At 38.5% G+C, this 21447-nt stretch overlaps 2 protein-coding genes across 2 annotated transcripts; both read right to left on the bottom strand.

The window, feature by feature from the left end:
- Positions 1-12680: 12680 nt before the first annotated feature.
- Positions 12681-13040, bottom strand: LOC149958860 (uncharacterized). Its single transcript, XM_090167263.1, has one exon. It carries the CDS (start codon positions 13038-13040, stop codon positions 12681-12683), a length of 360 nt encoding a protein of 119 aa, XP_090023389.1.
- Positions 13041-13071: 31 nt separating this feature from the next.
- On the bottom strand, positions 13072-13650 carry LOC149958859 (uncharacterized). Its single transcript, XM_090167262.1, has one exon. The coding sequence runs from the start codon at positions 13648-13650 to the stop codon at positions 13072-13074; it is 579 nt and encodes a 192-aa protein (XP_090023388.1).
- Between the last annotated feature and the right edge of the window lie 7797 nt (positions 13651-21447).

Raw genomic sequence — 21447 nt, 5'->3', positions numbered from 1 at the left:
TGACATCGACAAAAATAACCATATCATCAAATGATCAAGCTAATTGCGAAGATTCACGGTTTTTAAATAATAATTTTTTTCAGGAAAAAAGGGAGGGGTTGGAATTAATATAATGGCCAGCCTGTGCCAATATTAAAACTGTTTTAGTTCCAAATTGAGGTAACTTGATTTACGCGAATTTTCTTTTTTGCCGTTTTTCAAACTTCTTTTACACTAAAAATATAAATATTACAAATAGCGGCCAATGTATAGTTACAAAGTTATCGATTATTTTCCATTTTTAAAAAGAATTACGTTATAAATTTTTATCAAATTTAAATAATATTTTTTAGATACCTGGTTTTGAAACTAATAGCGTTCTTTTCGTTTTTATTTCACACCGAATTTTAGTAATAATAAAAATGTTTGAATAATTCTAATGTCTAGTTTGTGCGGGTAACAAAAATCAACAGTGAAGAAGCTGTCAACGATCACCGTCAAGCTCAGCATGTGGGGAGTGGGGACCCGCTGGCTGCCGGGGAGTATGAACAAGGAGGGAGGGGGGTGGCATTACCAAGGTAACCTATTTAAAGTTACTATAGACAATAGGCTATAATCACTATGCTGTAAACATCTGTGTCGTGCGAAAGCGATCCAAATCTAACGACTGACGATTATGATAAAAATTACATCATTCTTCCGAACTTCAAAAGGGCGTTATTTTATTTCTGGGGGGGGGATTTCTATTTGAACTTGTAATAACTTACACACAAATATTTTCTTTACATTTTTCTGTTTTTATTGCTTACGATGTTACATTTTATATACCATATTGGAAATATTTCAATAATTATTTAAATCTTCGCTCTTGCTTGATACCTACAAAGATTCTCAAAAACATTGTGTGGAGCGTGTCATTTTCGCCTAATTTGGTTTGACAACAATGAAACGAAACCAAAATTAGTTACCGCCATACGCCAAACGAGGAGGCAATGAACACCGCTAATGCCCCACAATGGAACATTTTGAAAAAAAGGATCCACCGTGGAACTTCGGATGTCATTAGAAAGTGTTCATCTTGTAAAATACGGAAGCGAACTTAAAGCCTGAAACTTAATAAAAAAACTCAAGCCACAGTCGAAGTACTATAACTCCAAAACTATGGACTCGAAAAAATTAAACTTCGAAGGCGAGAAAAATTATGAACAGCTAAAGCAAAAAACACGAAAAAATTAAACTAAGGAAGGACCGAAATACGAATCGAAAGACGCAGACTTGAGAAAAGTCGACAAGAAACTGTAACGAAATGAGAAAGGAACCTACTATTTATACTATTATTGTAGAAAGGATTACGAAGCGAGGTATAAGTATAGGAAACTTCGAAATTGCCCTAGCATTGGCTATCTTAAACGGCTAAGACCCAAGGGAGGGGCGACTCATTGGCGTCAGTTCGGAATTCTGGCGTTGACCCCGTCATATGACGTTAAGAAGTACACGCTATTGTTGAAATTGAAAACTGCGAGAATGAAGAAAATGGGTTCGATGCTAAATAGAAAAAAACCTCCATCGACTGTCCCCCTATTTTAATATTTTTGTCAGGTGCAGTAAGGAGTAAGTGGCGCCCTTGCTGTCTGGAATGGGCAGTGTTGGAAAAAAAAGCCCAAAGTGGGAAAAAAGGTTTGCAGAGCCAAATAGGATTTTATGAATCGGGCCAAGCCGCCAATTCAATGCTTTTGAATTAACTAATATTATTCTAATGTCTGAATATGTCGGCTATAGATTCCAAGGTTCAATAATATCTAATCGGCCCGATTAGTCGCAACTTAGTAAATAGTAACACAGAATAAATAAACATTGTAAATAAATGTAGTAAAAATAGCTAATAATACCATTAGTTAATAATATTGTTACATAAGTATGACACGTCTTATTCTTTATATGCAAAACGTTTACTGATAACTAGCCACAAGAGACACTCTATATAGAGGGCTTCTCGTGTATGACGTGCCCTATATCAGCATCTCGCTAGGGGTGATTTTTTACCGTGATGACGTCACTCTGTAAATAGGTTTTAGTGAATTATTTCCATTAAATTATGGATTTATGATATTACGTAGTATTTTTATTTTTATTGATTAACGTTTTCATGTTAGTCTATCCGTAGTCCAGAAAAATATACTTTGGAGCTAACGTTCCGTAGACGCGGCCCGAATATACATGGTTTTCTCCGTTTTCCTATATGGTATTTTATTATAGAATACTTATTTTGGTTTCAGAAGGGCTAGCTTTGATCTAGTCTATGAAGCTATACGACTCATTTTTAGGGGGGGTTCAGTTTAGCGAAAAGTATATTTATATATGTATATTATAAGTCAAGCCTAAATTAGCGAGTGAATGCCTATTTCGGGGAAATATTTGGTTAGTCATGTCCCGCTGCGACGAAGAGACGTTTCCTATGAGTGGTCAACCTTTCCCTTTTCGTTAAGATGCCGAAAGAGACGCCTTCGTGTCTGGACTCCACCTGCGGGTCCCAAAATTGAAACGATTGGGATAGTTTGGAAAGGGGTTGAGGTTCCACCCCCCCCCCCCTCTTTTCAAGCTTCAAGTTGAAAGCCGATCGCTAAAACGTAAATACAGCAAATTAGTTTTACCTATAGTTATTATTATTGTTACTAATTATTGATAATTTTTGTTTTTTTATATTTTAGGACGATTTACAGAAAAATATTTTGATATTTTCTGTAACGAACAAGAACTCGACCAAAGGCCAGATGAGCTGATGAATGCCAAGTTAAAGAACGGGGCAATGGAATTTGAACTCCAGTTGTATAAGGAGCAGTTGGACAATGCCAACAAAGCCCCCGAAGTGGCTGTAGCTGGTTGTTCTTGCGTAAAGGTCTCAAAAATTCAAAAACCAGAAGAAGCCAAATAATTGGCTAAAACCAAAACGGTCCTTTTCAGGACCACCTTCGTTTGGTCTAAAGGCCATTAGGCTGTGTGATTCTAAAATGCTGAACTATTGAAACTAAAATATATTCGCTGTTTTAATTGTTCCGTATTTTACAAGATGAACACTTTCTAATGACATCCGAAGTTCCACGGTGGATCCTTTTTTATTTCAAAATGTTCCATTGTGGGGCATTAGCGGTGTTCATTGCCTCCTCGTTTGGCGTATGGCGGTAACTAATTTTGGTTTCGTTTCATTGTTGTCAAACCAAATTAGGCGAAAATGACACGCTCCACACAATTTTCTTTGAGAATCTTTGTAGGTATCAAGCAAGAGCGAAGATTTAAATAATTATTGAAATATTTCCGATATTGTATATAAAATGTAACATCGTAAGCAATAAAAACAGAAAAATGTAAAGAAAATATTTGTGTGTAAGTTATTACAAGTTCAAATAGAAATCCCCCCCCCCCCCCAGAAATAAAATAACGCCCTTTTGAAGTTCGGAAGAATGATGTAATTTTTATCGTAATCGTCAGTCGTTAGATTTGGATCGCTTTCGCGCGACACAAATGTTTACAGCATAGTGATTATAGCCTATTGTCTATAGTAACTTTAAATAGGTTACCTTGGTAATGCCACCCCCCTCCCTCCTTGTTCATACTCCCCGGCAGCCAGCGGGTCCCCACTCCCCACATGCTGAGCTTGACGGTGATCGTTGACAGCTTCTTCACTGTTGATTTTTGTTACATTGATTTTTTAAACATTATTAGCCTACACCTAAGAATCTTCTGGCACCGCCCCTGTAGGTAGTTGCTAAAACTGTCTATTAAATTCTGGAGATTTACAAATGAGTTGGATTAGGGGTTAGTAAATGTCCACTTGTTTTTATGGTACCGATCATTAATTAATATTTTCCATTAAAGTAGCGCGAGCCACAATCCCCTAAAAATGAAGAAACGCGTACCGCGTAGCCCATTTCACCTGCCAAGTTTGTCAAGACCAAAAGATTGTATACTAGCGCCTATTGTTATAATTTGTGGCTTTTAATATTTAATAAAGCTCTTTTAACACTAAACGGAATATTTGCAGTCTAGTTTATCGTTGGATAAATTAGGAAGAACCTTTGAATTTTATTCAATCGAAGATATCATTAACTCCCGACGTTTAGAGTACCCTTCATTTTATTAATAAAAAAAGTATATAATAAACCCATAGCCGAGTAATAGTTTAATGTTTGATTTTTGAAATTTTTGCTCGCCGCGCTGTGAGCGATTTGCGTAAACGAACTTTACCGTCGCTCACCGTGATCAAAATCCGCGCGTAGCTAGCGCACAAATCTGAGCGAACTATTCCTTCTCTCGGTAATTTTCCCTTAACGCTGCGTCAGCGCTTTCTACTGAGGGTACTAACGCGTCGCTTAAAAGTGAGGGGGCTATTCCGAAGATCGGGAGATCTCGCTCAGCGCGCGGTGAGCGCTTAAAAGTGAGGGAACTAACCCGTTGAGGGGGGAATCTCCCTCAGCGCGCCGTCAGCCATCAACGCCGGAGCGAACTATTCGGCGCTCGCCCAGAGGCTTCTCAATTAGAGATAGAGAAAATAAACTCGTTTGCCTTGAGTACTCGCTCACTTGAGCAAGCCGTGTTTAAAACTCTATATGCTCATTTTTCCGAACGCTCGCAATTTTTTGCCCACCTCTGCTGAAAAAACGCTGGAGGCAAGGAAAAAAGGCGAGGTTAAGTATCTATGAAAATCGCTCCATAATTTTGGATCTATAAATTCGGTGGCTCTATAAAAATCGCTCCATAATTTTGCTTATCTATAAAAAATGCGAGACCTTATCTATAATTCTGGTTATCTATAAAATCGCTCTATAATCTTGCTTATCCTTGGCCAGGCCTATTTCTCTCCAGCCCCACGCGGGCGGGTACCGAAATATTGGAATAGACCTTGGGACAGTGTTGCCAGGTTCAAATTTCATGAACCGCCGAAGAACTTTGGGGGAACCGCCTATGGTAACCGCCCAATTTCTGATAAACGTTGGTGTGATATACACTCTTTGGTGGGGTATTGCTACCAAATTCCCCGTTAACTCATACTTCCGTAAATTGCTGATATATGATATACAAATTCGCCAAAATCCCAGAAGAGAAACAGCGCAATTAGCAACCCTGCTTTCGGGGCCTCCTGCGCCGAGGGTGGAAGGGGGTAAAATTCTCTTCGCCGAGGAAGGAATTCTCCTTTTAGAATGGGGAAAAAAAAAATTTTAATTTTGGGTTATTTTCGATTTTAAATCTTTAAAATGGGTTTTTCTTGAATATTTTGGTATCTAATAGACATATACCAAAGATAATATGCAAATTAAGTATAAATGTAGTGCTGAATCCGAATATGGTAGTCAAATTTGCTAAAAAAATTACGAAACGAAATAATTGACTACTTGTGGGGTCCAATAGACTCCCAGATTTCGACTTGTACTCACCCTTCAAAAATTTTGAAAATTTAATATTTTTGGCCCAACAGGCTAGTTACTTTAAATTATAAATGGCATCAATGAGAAATTATTTTAAAGCAGAAAAAAAATATTATAATGTTAAAAAAAAACACGAAATGAAATACTTTATTATTTGGGGGGTTCAATAGACTGCCAAATTTAAAACTGTACTCCACCTCAAAAAAAATTCAAAATTTTTATTTTGGGCCCAACAGGCTAATTACTTTAAATTATAAATGGCATCAATGATAAATTATTTTAAAGCAGAAGAAAAATTATTATAATGATAAAAAAAAAACCCGAAATGAAATACTTTATTATTTGGGAGGTTCAATAGACTCCCAAATTTCGACTTGTACCCCACCTAAGATTTTTTCCCAAAATTTCATATTTTGCGCCCAACAGGCTTGTTACTTTAATTTATAAATGGCATTAATGATAAATTATTTTAAACCAGAAAAAATTATTATTTTAATGTTAAAAAAACACGAAATGAAATACTATTTTTTTACTAAATATTTCGATGCTTTCCGGAGATATAGAAAATTTCAAAGTGTCCGTGGGAAGTAAAAAAGAAATGGAAACATCCGCACTCACAGAATTAACACCAGGGAAAATTGTTACCTGCGTTTACGATGGGAAGATATGCTTCGGTGTTTTGGTTGAAATTTCAGATGAAAAAGACGAAACTTTCGTAAAATGTTTGCACCCTCCTGGTTTAGTAACGAACCCACAAACATTTTGGACGACACTCGTAAAACTTCCTTAACCTAAATCAACGAAAAAAGGAACTAATATTTGTTTAAAGGTCCCGGCCCAAATTGCACGTACAGCCAAATGATGGAGACTCGAATATTCCTTTGAAAATTCATCACAGCACATGAGAAATGAGAAAAAAAATAACAGTAATAACCAGCTAGGTTCAGTGGCGGATTAACTACCACTCGGGCCCCTAGGCTTAACTTTGTTTAGGGGCCCCTTGACCTTGGGAAACTTGCCGCGGCGGTTTTTATATTATTCGTTTAAGCATTTATGGTTGTACAATCTGTTAAAAAAGTCAGATGTCGTTTTTGACAACTTTTCAAATAATGGAGTTACGCTCCTGAAACCGGCATTTTCAGATTCAGGGTGGTTGATTCGTATCAAGAAAGTGTCATTGCTCTACCACCAACGGTTGAGGAGCTATAGAAGGTTGCAATTTTCGATTCCATTTGGGAAAAACTGAAAGACGTCAAATATCACTTGTGGCATTCCCCCGATAATGCAGAGCCTTTCAACAACCATTAATATTGTATTGGAAAAGAGACGAGAATGGAAGCAGTGAAATTAGAAAATAGGTGAGGAAAACTGTAAGTATGATCAGAAGTTTGAGGGTGACAGGCTCGCCGTTTTCCCCACGTTAACTCCACACGTGTACCGCACTATCATATTACTAGTGTTTAACATTTGCTTTTGCTACCTGGGAAGTGTTTATTCCATTGGTAGTCTTGACAACCAAGTGTTTATTCCATTGGTAGTCTTGACAACCAAGTGTTTATTCCATTGGTAGTCTTGACAACCAAGTGTTTATTCCATTGGTAGTCTTGACAACCAAGTGTTTATTCCATTGGTAGTCTTGACAACCAAGTGTTTATTTCATTGGTAGTCTTGACAACCAAGTGTTTATTCCATTAGTAGTCTTGACAACCAAGTGTTTATTCCTTTGGAAGTCTTGACAACCAAGTGTTTATTTCATTGGTAGTCTTGACAACCAAGTGTTTATTTCATTGGTAGTCTTGACAACCAAGTGTTTATTCCATTGGTAGTCTTGACAACCAAGTGTTTATTCCTTTGGAAGTCTTGACAACCAAGTGTTTATTTCATTGGTAGTCTTGACAACCAAGTGTTTATTCCATTGGTAGTCTTGACAACCAAGTGTTTATTCCATTGGTAGTCTTGACAACCAAGTGTTTATTCCATTGGTAGTCTTGACAACCAAGTGTTTATTCCATTGGTAGTCTTGACAACCAAGTGTTTATTCCATTGGTAGTCTTGACAACCAAGTGTTTATTCCTTTGGAAGTCTTGACAACCAAGTGTTTATTTCATTGGTAGTCTTGACAACCAAGTGTTTATTCCATTGGTAGTCTTGACAACCAAGTGTTTATTCCATTGGTAGTCTTGACAACCAAGTGTTTATTCCATTGGTAGTCTTTACAACCAAGTGTTTATACCTTTGGTAGTCTTGTCAACGAATGTTTACTCGTTCGGTAGTCTTGGCAACCAAGTGTTTATTCCATCGGTAGTCTTGACAACCAAAGAAGAATTGGTTTTGCCATGGTGATTTATTTATTACGGAAGACTCATGAGACGATTGTATTTAATTAAAATTTATTGTAAGACTATAGGGTCATTCCATGTCAAATCAACACACTTTTGTTCAAAATTTTACCTGCCCATCGCAGATTTAGATGAAATTTCGTATATAGATAGTGTGCATGGTCAGAAAGAAAAATGCAAAGTTTTATTTAATTATCGCAAATGGTTTTCAAAATATAGCTACGTGAAATTTCAAAAAATTGCCAAAAACGCACCGTTCGTTTATTTTCTAGATCCTTTCCAGAAGCACTTATAATTCAGCAAGAGAGTTGCTAATAGTGTCATTTTACATGGTTTTCTATGCCCTTTTTTATGATATACAACATGGTTAAAAATTTAAAAAAAAAACATTTTTAAATTTTTTTTCAAAATTTTTAAATTTGATTTTCTAAAAAATTACATCATCAATTTTTTTAAAAAAATCCTGTGAATAATGCATGCTTTTGTTAAATGATTGTCAAAATTTTAAAGTGGGAGGTTAATTGGTTGATAGTTAAAAAAAATTTAAAACAAAGTGGTTTTTCAAAAATTTAGCCTTTATGAAGTAAAGTACCGTTTTACACTGTATTATTGATCAAATGGACTTCATCGTATTATTTAAAATTTATTTCAAGTTGTTATTAGTTTAAAGTTAGTTAGGGCCTGAGTTGTTTTCGTTGTCTCATCAGGTGTTATTACATAAATTCTTCTAGTACGAGTAGTAGGATCAACTTTGCAAAGAACTTCTTTCAATGATATCCACAAAACATCTGGTTTTCTCGGGTATGAAAATGATGGTGAAGGTCCAGCAGGATGTAGAAATGTTACTTTTATTTCATCATCTTCTTCGTTCTTCTCCAAAATATAAGCCAGCCACCATTTTTGGTCATAAACAGCTGTTATATAACCGCTTACTTCTGACATTTGGAGTTTATCTGGGTATTTCTGTATGGACAGTGTTACTCCTGTTGTTTCTCCAGAAAAATATTTTACACAAATCTTTGATACGCTTGAAGGAATAGGTATATAGGCATGGTACCTTTGTGTCCCTTTAATGGTCATTGCCTGCCTGAATCGGTCGCTCAAAAATTTTTCAGATTCGATATAATCTTCTTGGGTTGAAAAGGTAAAAACTATCCCAGATACATTTTCTTCGGCCCAATCATAAAGTTGGATGGCGGTCATTATTTGGTTGTCATAAGGACGTTGTAGGCTTGCTCGAGCGGCTAGCCTCTTGACTGTGCCGCCAACCCCGTCACATGGACCTTTTCCATGGGCTGTAACAGAAAAATGCCATTCTGCCTCAACACCAAAGTCTTGCTTGTGATAACACAAGTTTATGAAATTTTTCTTGTTCTTGTACTGTGCAGCAGAACCATCAGAGTAATAATAAATCTTTTTTGGCATTGTTTGAAACTTAGTTTTCAGGAATTCTATGAGTTTCTTTTGGAAAGTATAAACAGAGACAGTGTTATGTTCTAAGCAGTCAGAAATTACAACGAAACTGAAATGTTCAACTTTATCATAACTTTTGTAATAAACTACAAAAGGGTGTATTGTCACGTGCCCGCTTGCCCAATGGTAACTTTGTGCTTCATCCTGAACGACAATTGTGTAATTTTCAGAAAAATCTAAATTTACAACAAACTCTGACTCTTTCAAGTTCTCTTTTTGGTCACTAATGAATGCTGATTGCTGCTTTGCAATGAAATCATGTTTCATTAGGCGAGACAGTTTATCACAAAAAAGATTTATAAAATCTTCTGGAGATTTCTGAAAAGTTTCAAGGTTGCAACGATCAACCGTTATCCATTGACGAAAAGTTACATTTTCTATTAGGTTTTCTTCAAAAGCCTCTTGAAGGAATGTTCGTATCGGGGCATCCCCAGGGCATTCTCCACATTCGCCTATGTTACAATCAATATTGGATGGATTGCACAGCATTTTTGCTAAGCAGTGTTTATAGGTATTTAATTCACCATTAGTCAAAGCTCCTAATTTTGCATTTTCAATCATCAATTTTACGTTCTGGTGAATTGTGCATACACAAACTGCATGTGTGCCACTTTGACCAGCTAAAATACATTGTTTTGGTCTAAGTTCAGCAAATTTCGAAAAACCAATGTTAAAATTTTTGAACTTAGCCTTAAACACTGCGTAAGCCTCCTTGAGATTACACAAAATTAGTCGTTTCGACATTTTTGTTTTAATTCCATTTGAGTCAGCTACTGTTACACAGTCTTTAATACCGGGCATTGCTCTGCTGACTTCATCATTTTCATAAAATGAATGAATGGTATCAACAATATCTTTTGAAAGGTTTTTACCAGGTTTTGGATAAGGACTTTCTAAAATACCCTTTTCTTTTACAATTTTTTTGGCTTGTCTTACCATATAATTTGGCGCGTTAAATTCCCGCATTATTTGCCTAATACCCCATTTTTTTGGTAGACAGGTAAGTATCATTACCTTTTTAGCTCTGCTTGTAGAACTAGAAAATGTGTCTTTGAGGTTTTGTAAAATTGACTTATCTGGATCCTCAGCATCGCTTTCAGATGAATCTTCAGCTGCTACGAAGATTTTACGCTTCATTGCCGAGTTAATTTTTTTCAATTTCTTCGTCGCACACGGCTTTGATAGAATTTTCTTTTTGACAATTGGAGACTCTTCTAGCTCCAAAAGAGAAGTATTCAGTCTATCAACTACAATATTTGATTGTAAAGAAAAGCTTGGGTCTTTATCCGAATCTGAACTCCGGGATTCTTCACTAATGTTGATTGAAGGTCCAGGCTGATTGGCATTAGTACTATCCTTAGACCTTCCAATTTGTTTTCGACAAAAATCACAAACTTTAGCTTCTTTAGGCATTTCAGGAAATAAATTACACATCCATGATGTAACATTTCTCAGTTTCTTTTTGTCCCTAATAGTGTGATTACTTTTATTTAATGGATTAAAACACTGTAATTTAATAAATTTCAATTTGCTTTCCATTATAAAGTTGGTTTTCATATAAGTTAGTTTTAAACAAAATAACTATTCTATCCAACACATACTAACTCGGTGTTACGATAAAACCGATAAAAGTCCGTCTTCAACTGGCGAGAGGGAATTAGTGTGAAGAAAGTGAAACTGAAACTAAAACCTTGTAGATACAAAGGTCAGTTTTTCTCCCTCAAAGCACGTGTCTTTCCCCCTCTAATCGACTGGCGTTTCCCCCCCTCACCCAAAATATTACTTTTCTTATTACAATTAAAGGCAAATCTCTTGAAAAACCACTCTTTTTTGAAATATTTTTTAACTATGAACCCATTAACCTCCCACTTTCAAATTTTGACAATCGCTTAACACAAGTACAGTTAATTCACAGGATTTTTTAAAAACAATTTCATGATGCGCTTTTTTAGAAAATAAAATTTAAAAATTTTGAAAAAAAATTTAAAAAAGTTTTTTTTGAAACTTTTAACCATGTTGGATATCATAAAAAAGGGCATAGAAAACTGAGTAAAATGACACTATTAGCAACTCTCTTGCTGAATTATAAGTGCTTCTGGAAAGGATCTAGAAAATATACGAACGGTGCGTTTTTGGCAATTTTTTGAAATTTCACGTAGCTATATTTTGAAAACCGTTTGCGTTAATTAAATAAAACTTTGCATTTTTCTTTCTGTCCATATGCACTATCTCTATACGAAATTTCATCCATATCCGAGTAGGGCAAGTAAAATGGGTGTGTTGATTTGACATGGAATCACCCTATATTTAAATACAAACATTTAAAACGTGATGATAAGAATTTTGACATCGTTCGGCGCAACGTTTCTAGTCTTCCAAAATCCTTTGTCAAGTGTAAAAAAGCCTATTTATTTCTACAACATTTACAATAGGTATAATGACGTCATATTTCTATACATTTAAAAATGGAGGAAAGAACATTAGGTAAATATAGTTGAAGGGACTAGACCATTTTTAAATATCCCATATCGGAGAAATGTCGCCATCTTTATCTAGATTTAAGTTACCGAATTTTTTATGATAATTTTTTCTGCAATTTTTCGGGTAGGATTTTAGTTTGTGTGACGCCACCGTTAGGGGGCGTTATTCTTCCCAATATTCTAGATTTAGGAAAACTAAGATACAGCAGGATACGTGACGTAAGCTGAAATGTTTTAGACTAAACTAAAATGTATGAGTTTATCTTTAAGCTATTCTATTTTAAGATGCGAACTAAGAATCAGTCCGAATGGCAGTTAAAATATATCCGAAAATAAGCTAAAACCCACCCGAGAGTAAGCTAGTAAATGATAGTGAACTACAACCTACCCGAAAGTAAGCTAACTCCTACACGATAGCATACTAATACTTACCCGAGATATAGCTATAATAGGCTATTAGCAGCGTAATGGGCCAGGAAGATGTTCTGCAGCATAGTAGATACCACAGTATTCACACAGTTACACAACCGTGCAAGAGGCCGAGAGACACTGCAAAACGCTGTGGAAATATTTGTTATATACATTACAAATCAAGCCAGGGAACGATAAGGTACCATAATCAAAAGCTAATTTTAGGCCAAAACCCTAGGTAACCTACGATATCTCCCGATAGTCGTTTAATTTGGCCTATAATAAAAAAATGCTAAAAAAACGACACGTGCGTCACGTGTTCCAAGTGCTTAAAACGTGGAAACGAAAATAATTGAGGTACATATAATTTAAATATATTTATAATAATAAGATATGTTTACATTACTATAGGCGAAATTATTTGAAAAAACTACTATTACACAATAAAATGTTTTTATTTTTACGCACGACATGTTTCGACACGCGCTCGCGTCATCATCAGGTGCTAAAATGTTTTTTATACACGAGCCATCGAGCTGCCACTAAAAACACGAGACAATATTCTTAGCATATACAATCTAAATATTTTTAACAAAGAAAGAACTCGGGCCTTCCTCCCTATTAATCGCTAAATTGTGTTTCCTTAGTTTCTCGATTTCTAACGACTCGCGAATATTTAATTCCGTTGGAGTCTTAATTTCTGCTAGAAGTTCTACCATGTTGAAATCGTAGCTACCTTTACATTCTTCGACGTGAGCGTAGATTGCTTTATGGCTTCTCTTCAGACGAACGTCGGCTTTGTGTTCTTTCACTCTGAATTTCAAATTTCGTTTTGTTTGACCAACATACGCCATTTTGCAACTACATTGAATTCTGTAAATTCCACTTTTTTGATCAGGTTCTAATTTATCTTTTCGCGAAGGTAGACACTTTTCCATTTTCATGTAGGGAGTGGAGATCGGAACGCAATCAACATTGGAAAAATAGTTTTCCAATTTTTTGAGTTAAAGGGCAATAAGGTAACAACACCCAGGGTTTTTTCTTTAGATCAGGTTCTAGTTTGGTTCCGTTCAGAGTTTGTTTTTTGCTCGTTATTTTGTCAATCAAACGATTTATTTTGGTCAGAGTAAAACCCCTATCTAACGCCACTTGTCGGATAAAATTGAGCTCATCATTAAGTAGAGTCGAATTGCTACAAATTTCAAAAGCCCTGTCCACAAACGAAGAGAAAGCCGAATATTTCTGCGATTCCGCGTGCGCGGAAAGTGCGTGCGGCGGGGTTACCACTGAGAACGGTTTTCGGTACACTTTTGTCTGGTAAACATCATCGGCTCTTGTTATTAAAACGTCCAGAAAGGGTATTTGATTATTATGTTCAATTTCGACTGTGAATTGAATTTTTTCGTGTATTCCATTGAGATAGCCTAAAAACACTGTTAGGTTCTCTATACCGTTCGTCCATTTTGCAAGTATGTCGTCCACATATCGTTTCCAAAAATCTATTCGAAAAGGAGAGTTTTCTAAAGCCTTTTCCTCGAAGTCCACCATAAAGAGTTTATCGTATGAAATGCTAAACTATTATGGAGGTCAAGGTTAGTTAATGAGCGTTGATGTTCTTTTATCCTAGTTAAAACTGGTCTCATAGTCTCTCCAACATATTTTTCTGAGCAAGCACCACAAGGGAGTTGGTTGGATTTTTAAATAATTTTTTAAACGTATCACCTTCTTGGTAAACGACATTTTCATTTAAATTTTAAGTTTGCGTTCGAGGGCGTTATTACTTTTTCCTAAGTAAGGGAGTTTTAGGTAAATGCGTTGTTTATTTAATTTTAATTGTTTACAAGTAGATAGATTGGAATTAAATATAATAAGCAGAATTAGAAAACCACTATTTTTAGTTTCACAACGATCGAATATATATTCTAAATGACACTATATGGACGGAATGTCGTTAAGTGTTGTTTGTTTGTTTGTTTGTTTGTATGTTTGGCGTGGAAAGCGACGACACGGTAGATGGCGCTACAAGGTACACGCCGAGCTTTGGCGGGAAGTTTGAAATTTTGGTGGGAAGTTTGAAATAACGTTTCGAAAATCGTTATAAAGTCTTTCTGGTGGGAAGTTTGAAATTAATAAAAATAATTAAAAGAAAAATAATTAAAAATGTAATAGGATTATTTTGGCGGGAAGTTTGAATTAGACAATTTTTTCGATATGCTAGAATAGGATTATAATTGGCGGGTGGCGGGAAGTTTGAATTAGATAATTTCTTTCGATATGTTATAATAGGGATATTTTCGACGTTGTAAATGAATTATATTGGATTATTATTGCACGTCGTTACCTTCATAGGTAGGGTGTCGGCTGGAGTTGCTATAGCATACATTCTAAATCCCACTGCTGTGTGCGAAGTTGGGATTGGTCCACCCATTGCTGCACCTTCTGCTGGGTTGAGTGGCTTGCGTCAAAGGTGAGACCATCAGTAGTGGGGTTCTGCTACCCATGCTGGTTTTGTCACCTGTCCGGGCTTGGGGACGCTGGCGTAGGGCACTATGATGATAGACCTCCGGTGGTATGGTCTTTGTTACTAGGTACGCCGGGCTATAAATTCTGACACACTGCACGACGTCAGAGGCCCTAAATGGGTTAGAGTGTGCAATAACTGGTGGCTTTACCGGGGAGTTGGGGTCCGGCTCTTGTAACCCATAAGGGCGGTGGCGCACTGGAAGATGTTAGCTCTGATCAAATGGTCCTATCTCCACCTCCGACTTCGGTCAGGTATGGGCTGGAAACTGGGTTACGGCTCAGCTTAACGGAGAGGGTCCAGGCAAACTGGCCACCTCGGCGGATTGGGTAGCCTGCTGTGGGGCGGCGAGCCTCCATATGCGGGCACGGCGTTCCTGTTTTCCGGCCTTTTGGGGTCCACCGGGATCTCCGGTGCCAGCTGTGCCGGGTTACTTGGGGTGTTGTGCGCTCGTCGTTCCCCTTTAGGAGCTCTCTCCAAAGGGTTTGACTCCTTACCTACGTAGGTCGGGTGTCGGCTGGAGTTGCTATAGCATCCACTCTTAATCCCACTGCTGTGTGCGAAGTGGAGATTGGTCCACCCATTGCTGCACCTTCTGCTGGGTTGAGTGGCTTGCGTCTAAGGTGCGACCATCAGCAGTAGGGTTCTGCTACCCATGCTGGATTTGTCACCTGTCCCGGCTTGGGGACGCTGGCGTAGGGCACTATGATGATAGGCCTCCGGTGGTATGGTCTTTGTTACTAGGTACACCGGGCTATAAATTCTGACACACTGCACGTCGTCAGACATCGAAGGTAGCTTAACTATTTAACCTTTGATACTTTGCGTCGATGTGAAACTAATATTCCGGCTTGGCCGACCTGTTTAATTGGGAGTCAATGGTGTCATTATCATTCGAATTGTTCGAATTGTATTTATTAATGCGACAATGCATATTTATGGCTAGGTTATTTTTTATTTTAAATTATTGGAATGAACGGTAATTTAAAAAGTGTCCAGAATGTGTTGGCTTTTGGTATAGTTGAATTTTTAAAAAGTTATTTTTTAAAATTGTAATTTTTATATCTAAAACATTTATGGCATGGTTAACTTGTTCTTCTAGAGTAAATTGAATATGTTTATCATAAGTATTTAATATATTTAAAATATAGTTCACAAATCTATACCAAAACAAAACTTGGTTATCATGATCGTTCAAAAACATTTTTCTAAATCTTGCAAGTACATATTAGCTAATAAGGGCGACTTGTTTAAATATAACGCCATTGAATTCAAAGAAAGTGGAGTTCAAACATAATTCTATCGCATGTAGTATGTCATTAAGACTAAATTTTGAAACGTGCTTCCATTCTGATTTTGACTTTAAGTTTTTTTCTAAAACCTTTAATACACCATTTAACGGTATGCTAGCGAATAAATTTATCACATCAAAGCTAATTAACTTATTAGAATTCAGTTTTATATCTGTATTGTAACATTATATATGGGAATTTAATATTTGGAAAGTTCATAAGCAATAGTTCCATTCGTGTCGATGATAATTCGTAGTGGGTGATTTTCTATATGTATTTTGGGGTTTCCACTTATTTCGCCGAGATGGTTGTTGTGATTTTTAAGTTTATCGCGTGTTTTATTGTTGTTTTTCTTAAAAATATTCCAATCTTTCAATAAGATATTGATAGCATTAAAGGTTTTTAAAGATTTTATTTCGGTGTTTATTTCGTAATCGGGGTTTTTAGTATTGTATTAAATTATAGTCTTTAATCGTCCAAATACATAATGACAACTTTTCCCCTTTTGTCGACTTGTAAAATGATGATATCGTCACGTGTTGAAAGAGTTTTGAAAGTTCTAGTTTCTGATTTTGTTAGGACATTTTTATTAAATTTAACATATAAATGGAGCCGTTTTTTAATTTCGAGACGAAGTTTTTTTTTTGGTAAATTAGAAAAACGTTGGTTGTTTATAACACTTTCTTCCTCTAATATAATTTTTAGAGAAAGTATTTTTTCTGATTTTGGTACAAAGTTTAAACCTAATGATAATAGTTCTAATTGTTCACGAGATAATGTATTAGTTTAGTCCAGTACATTAGGCCGGGAATAGTGTCTCACTCCTGTAATCCCAGACGTCCGGGAGGCAGAGTTTGTGGAAGGCCATGTGAGGACGACTACCAATGTCCCCACCCCTGTCCCCGCGTATCCCCCCGTTGGCGTGGCCGTTACACATATCTCACCCTGATTAATCAGTTATTGTGTGTGTGCTGGTGTCTAAGGCCTCGGGTCGACACCGATGTTTGTGTATCTCAAAAAAAAAGTCCAGTACATTAGAAATGTCAATATTACGTTTATTACCCCTCACTCGCACACAGCAGTGGGAATAAGAGTGGATGCTATAGCAACTCCAGCCGACACCCTACCTACGTAGGTAGAGAACCATACCCTTCAGAAAGAGCTCCTGAAGGGGAAGGACGGGCACACAGCGGTCCACATAACCCGGCACAGCTGGCACCGGATATTCCGGTGGACTCCAAAAGGCCGGGAAACAGGACCACTGCACCACATACGGATGCCCGCCACCCCACAGCAGGCGACCCAATCCTCCGAGGCGGCCAGTTTGCACGGTCCCTCTCCGTTAGCCTGAGCCGTAGCCCAGTTTCCAGCCCATACCTGACCGAAGTCGGAGGTGCAGATAGGACCATTTTATCAGAGCTAACATCTCTCAGTGCGCCACCGCCCTTATGGGTTACAAGACAAACTAATTTAGGGCCTAGGTTTTACTCACGGTCCTTTAACCAATTATTTTTTATATTATTTAAATTCTTTTTTAATGCTTATGCCGCCGCCGAAACTAAATTGTCGGCGCGCCGCCACCGATAACTCTAAAAATCGTTTACGCCGCTGGTTATTTTTTCCTCGGCGAAATGAATTAATTATTAAGTGTTGCTGAAATATGAATGAATGAATCATATTTTATAATGTAATATAACGCTGTTAAATATATGCTAAATAAGCAATGCTTTTCATGAAGTACAATATATTTCTAAAGTTACAATTCAAAACGTTAAATAAGCAAAAAGCTACTGCTATTAATTATATGAAATTTCAAAATATCGGTTTCAATTCAAAATGTGCAAATAGTAACATAGATGTTTGAAATAGTAATAAACAGGTTCTAAATAAAAATATAAAAATAATAACTTGTTATAAATCAAAAGGTGAAATAATACAATAAAAGCTAGAAATCCAAAGGTGAAATAATAATATACAAGCTAGAAATCAAAAGGTGAAATAATAAGATTTCGGTTAATTTTAAAAATAAATTTTGACGTGCTGAGTTCTTCTTGTGTGGGGGGCGGTTGCTCCTAGTTGGTACATTGACACACGCCAGTGGCCGTGTTGCATAAAAGAATCATTTCCCGAGCGTTGAGCTGCGCAACCTTGATTATCCGGACAGAGACAACTACATTGATTATTATCACATATGACGCCATTTTCTTCGATACAATAATCTGAACCTTTACAATCGTCACTTTTATTGCAATCTAACGAGAGTAAGAAATTGGATGTAGTGGCTTAATTTAGACCGCCCGCAAGGCCCCTCCAAGTAACGCATTACTCACTGGGATCACATTTTTTTTAGTAGGTTATTAGCGGTTACTCGAAATACTAAGATAGAAAAATACGGGCATGAGTCAAGTCATTAGCGACTGTTAAATTTGACTAAGTAAACTTGAATTAGCTAGGTCAATGCATTGTCGAAGACCAGCGATCTAAAGAGGACCTTTAAAGTTCAATATCCCGAAACCAATGAGACAAATTTTGTTGTTTCTAGGATAAATTTTTAAAATCGTTTCACATTTAAACTTTTAGACCAAAATAAAATTCCCATCATTTAATGTACGCTCACCTAAAAATATTGAAAGGCGCATCCATTTACTTTCGCAGTAATAAATGATTAAATAATAGCAAATCATTTGCCAGAATTTATTTGTGGTAAATGACCATGTGTAAAATATTCAGATAGATTTTAATAAAGCAATTTTTATTTTCGACTCATAGCCGTACTTACTAAACCTGTGATTTAGTTAATATTTATCATCTTTAACTTCTTCAGAATCTTTTTTAGAAAGAATCATCGAAGACAAAGACGCTAGAAATGTGAATTTCAATGTACGCGTTCCCGATGAAATTTTGGTGTAAAAGGCAAATAAGAGTGGGCCTAAAATAAAATTACTGATATTAGTTATCGGTTTAATCTTCCGTTTAATCCACAATTGAGTACTCTCGGCATCCTTCTAACTATCCTCCCACTATTCGGCAGCCTTCTAACAAGCCTCACACCACTCGGCCGCCTTTTAACGAGCTCGACAACACTCGACCGCCTTCTAACAAGGCTCAAACTACTCGGAGGCCTACGGACTAGCCTCAAACCATTTAGCCACCTTATGCCTAGCCCCACGCCATTAATCCGCCTTCGGCCTAGCCCCACATCACTGGTCTGCCTTCTGACAAGCCCCCCCTCACTGGGGAGCCTTCTTACTAGACTCACACCACTCAGCCAGTTTCTAACTAGCCCCACACCACTCAGACGCTTTCTAACTAGCCCCACACCACTCAGCCACCTTCTGACTAGCCCTACACCCCTTCGGCCACCTTCTAAATAGCATCACACCTCTCGGCTGCCTTCTAACTATCTCGACAACACTCGAACGCCTTCTAACTAGGCTCACACTACTCATCTTACTTCTGACTCACCCCACACCACTCAGTCACCTTCTGACTAGCCCCACACCATTTAGCCGCGTTATAAATAGCCCCACCCCATTAAGCCTCCTTCAAACTAGCCCCACATCACTCGGCTGCCTTCTGACTCTACCTACACGACTCAGCCACCTTCTGACTAGCCCCACACGATTAGGCCGCCTTCGAAGTAGCCCCACATAAATCGGCTGCCTTCTGACTCACCCCACACCACTCGCTCACCTTCTAACTAACCCCACACCACTCGGACACCTTCCCCACACAACTCAGCTGCTTTCTAACTAGCCTCACACCACTCGTCTACCTTCTAACTAGCCCCACACCATTTGGCCACCTTTTAATTAGCCCCACATGACTTGGCCAAATTCTGACTAGCCCCACACGATAAGGCCGCCTTCGAACTAGCCCCAAATAAATCGGCCGCCTTCTGAATCACCCCACACCACTCGGTCACCTTCTAACTAGCCCCACACCACTCGGCCGCTTTCTGACTAAACCCGCATAACAAAGTCACTTTATAATTAACCCCACACCACTCGGCTGCCTTCTAACTAACACCACACCCTTCAGCCGCTTTCTCAATAGCCTCAGACCACTCAGCCGCTTGCTAACCCGCCTCAGACCACTCAGCCGTCTTCTAACTCGCCGCACGCCACTCGGCCACCTTCTAAGAAGCCCCACACCATTCGGCCACCATCTCTATTGCCCCACACCATTCGATCGCATTCGAACTAGTCACACACAATTCGGCCTCCTTCTGACTAGCCCTACACCACTCGGCCGCCTTCTAAATAGCCCCACACCATTAGGCCACCTTTGAACTAGCCCCCCATGACTCGGCCACCTTCTGACTCACCCCACACCACTCGGCCACCTTCCCCACACAACTCAGCTGCTTTCTAACTAGCCCCACACAACTCGGCCGCTTTCTAACTACACCCGCACCACAAAGTCACTTTATAATTAGCCACACACCACTCGGCCGCCTTCTAACTAACACCACACTCTTCAGCCACTTTCTGACTCACCCCACACCACTAGGCAGCCTTCTAACTAGCCCCACACCATTTGGCTGATTTCTAACTAACCCCAGACCACTCAGCCACTTTCTAACTAGTCTTAGACCACTCGGCCGCTTTCTAACTAGCCCCACACCACTCGTCCACCTTCTAAATGGCCTCACACCACACGGTCACCTTCTAACTAGCCCCACACCACTCGTCTACCTTCTAACTAGCCCCACACCATTTGGCTGATTTCTAACTAACCCCAGACCACTCAGCCACTTTCTAACTAGTCTTAGACCACTCGGCCGCTTTCTAACTAGCCCCACACCACTCGTCCACCTTCTAAATGGCCTCACACCACACGGTCACCTTCTAACTAGCCCCACACCACTCGTCTACCTTCTAAATAGCCTCACACCACTCGGCTGCTTTCTAACTAGCCCCACTGCACAAGGTCGCTTTCTAACTAGCCACACACCACTCGTCCACCTTCTAAATGGCCTCACACCACACGGTCACCTTCTAACTAGCCCCACACCACTCGTCTACCTTCTAAATAGCCTCACACCACTCGGCTGCTTTCTAACTAGCCCCGCTGCACAAGGTCGCTTTCTAACTAGCCCCACACCACTCGTCCACCTTCTAAATAGCCCCACACCATTAGGCCACCTTTGAACTAGCCCCCCATGACTCGGCCACCTTCTGACTCACCCCACACCACTCGGCCACCTTCCCCACACAACTCAGCTGCTTTCTAACTAGCCCCACACAACTCGGCCGCTTTCTAACTACACCCGCACCACAAAGTCACTTTATAATTAGCCACACACCACTCGGCCGCCTTCTAACTAACACCACACTCTTCAGCCACTTTCTGACTCACCCCACACCACTAGGCAGCCTTCTAACTAGCCCCACACCATTTGGCTGATTTCTAACTAACCCCAGACCACTCAGCCACTTTCTAACTAGTCTTAGACCACTCGGCCGCTTTCTAACTAGCCCCACACCACTCGTCCACCTTCTAAATGGCCTCACACCACACGGTCACCTT

This window comes from Leiobunum rupestre, chromosome 2 (assembly GCF_980474605.1).
Source record: "Leiobunum rupestre chromosome 2, qqLeiRupe1.1.hap1, whole genome shotgun sequence".
In the NCBI taxonomy this organism is placed as follows: Eukaryota; Metazoa; Arthropoda; class Arachnida; order Opiliones; family Sclerosomatidae; genus Leiobunum; species Leiobunum rupestre.
This window is presented reverse-complemented; position numbering and strand designations above follow the sequence as displayed.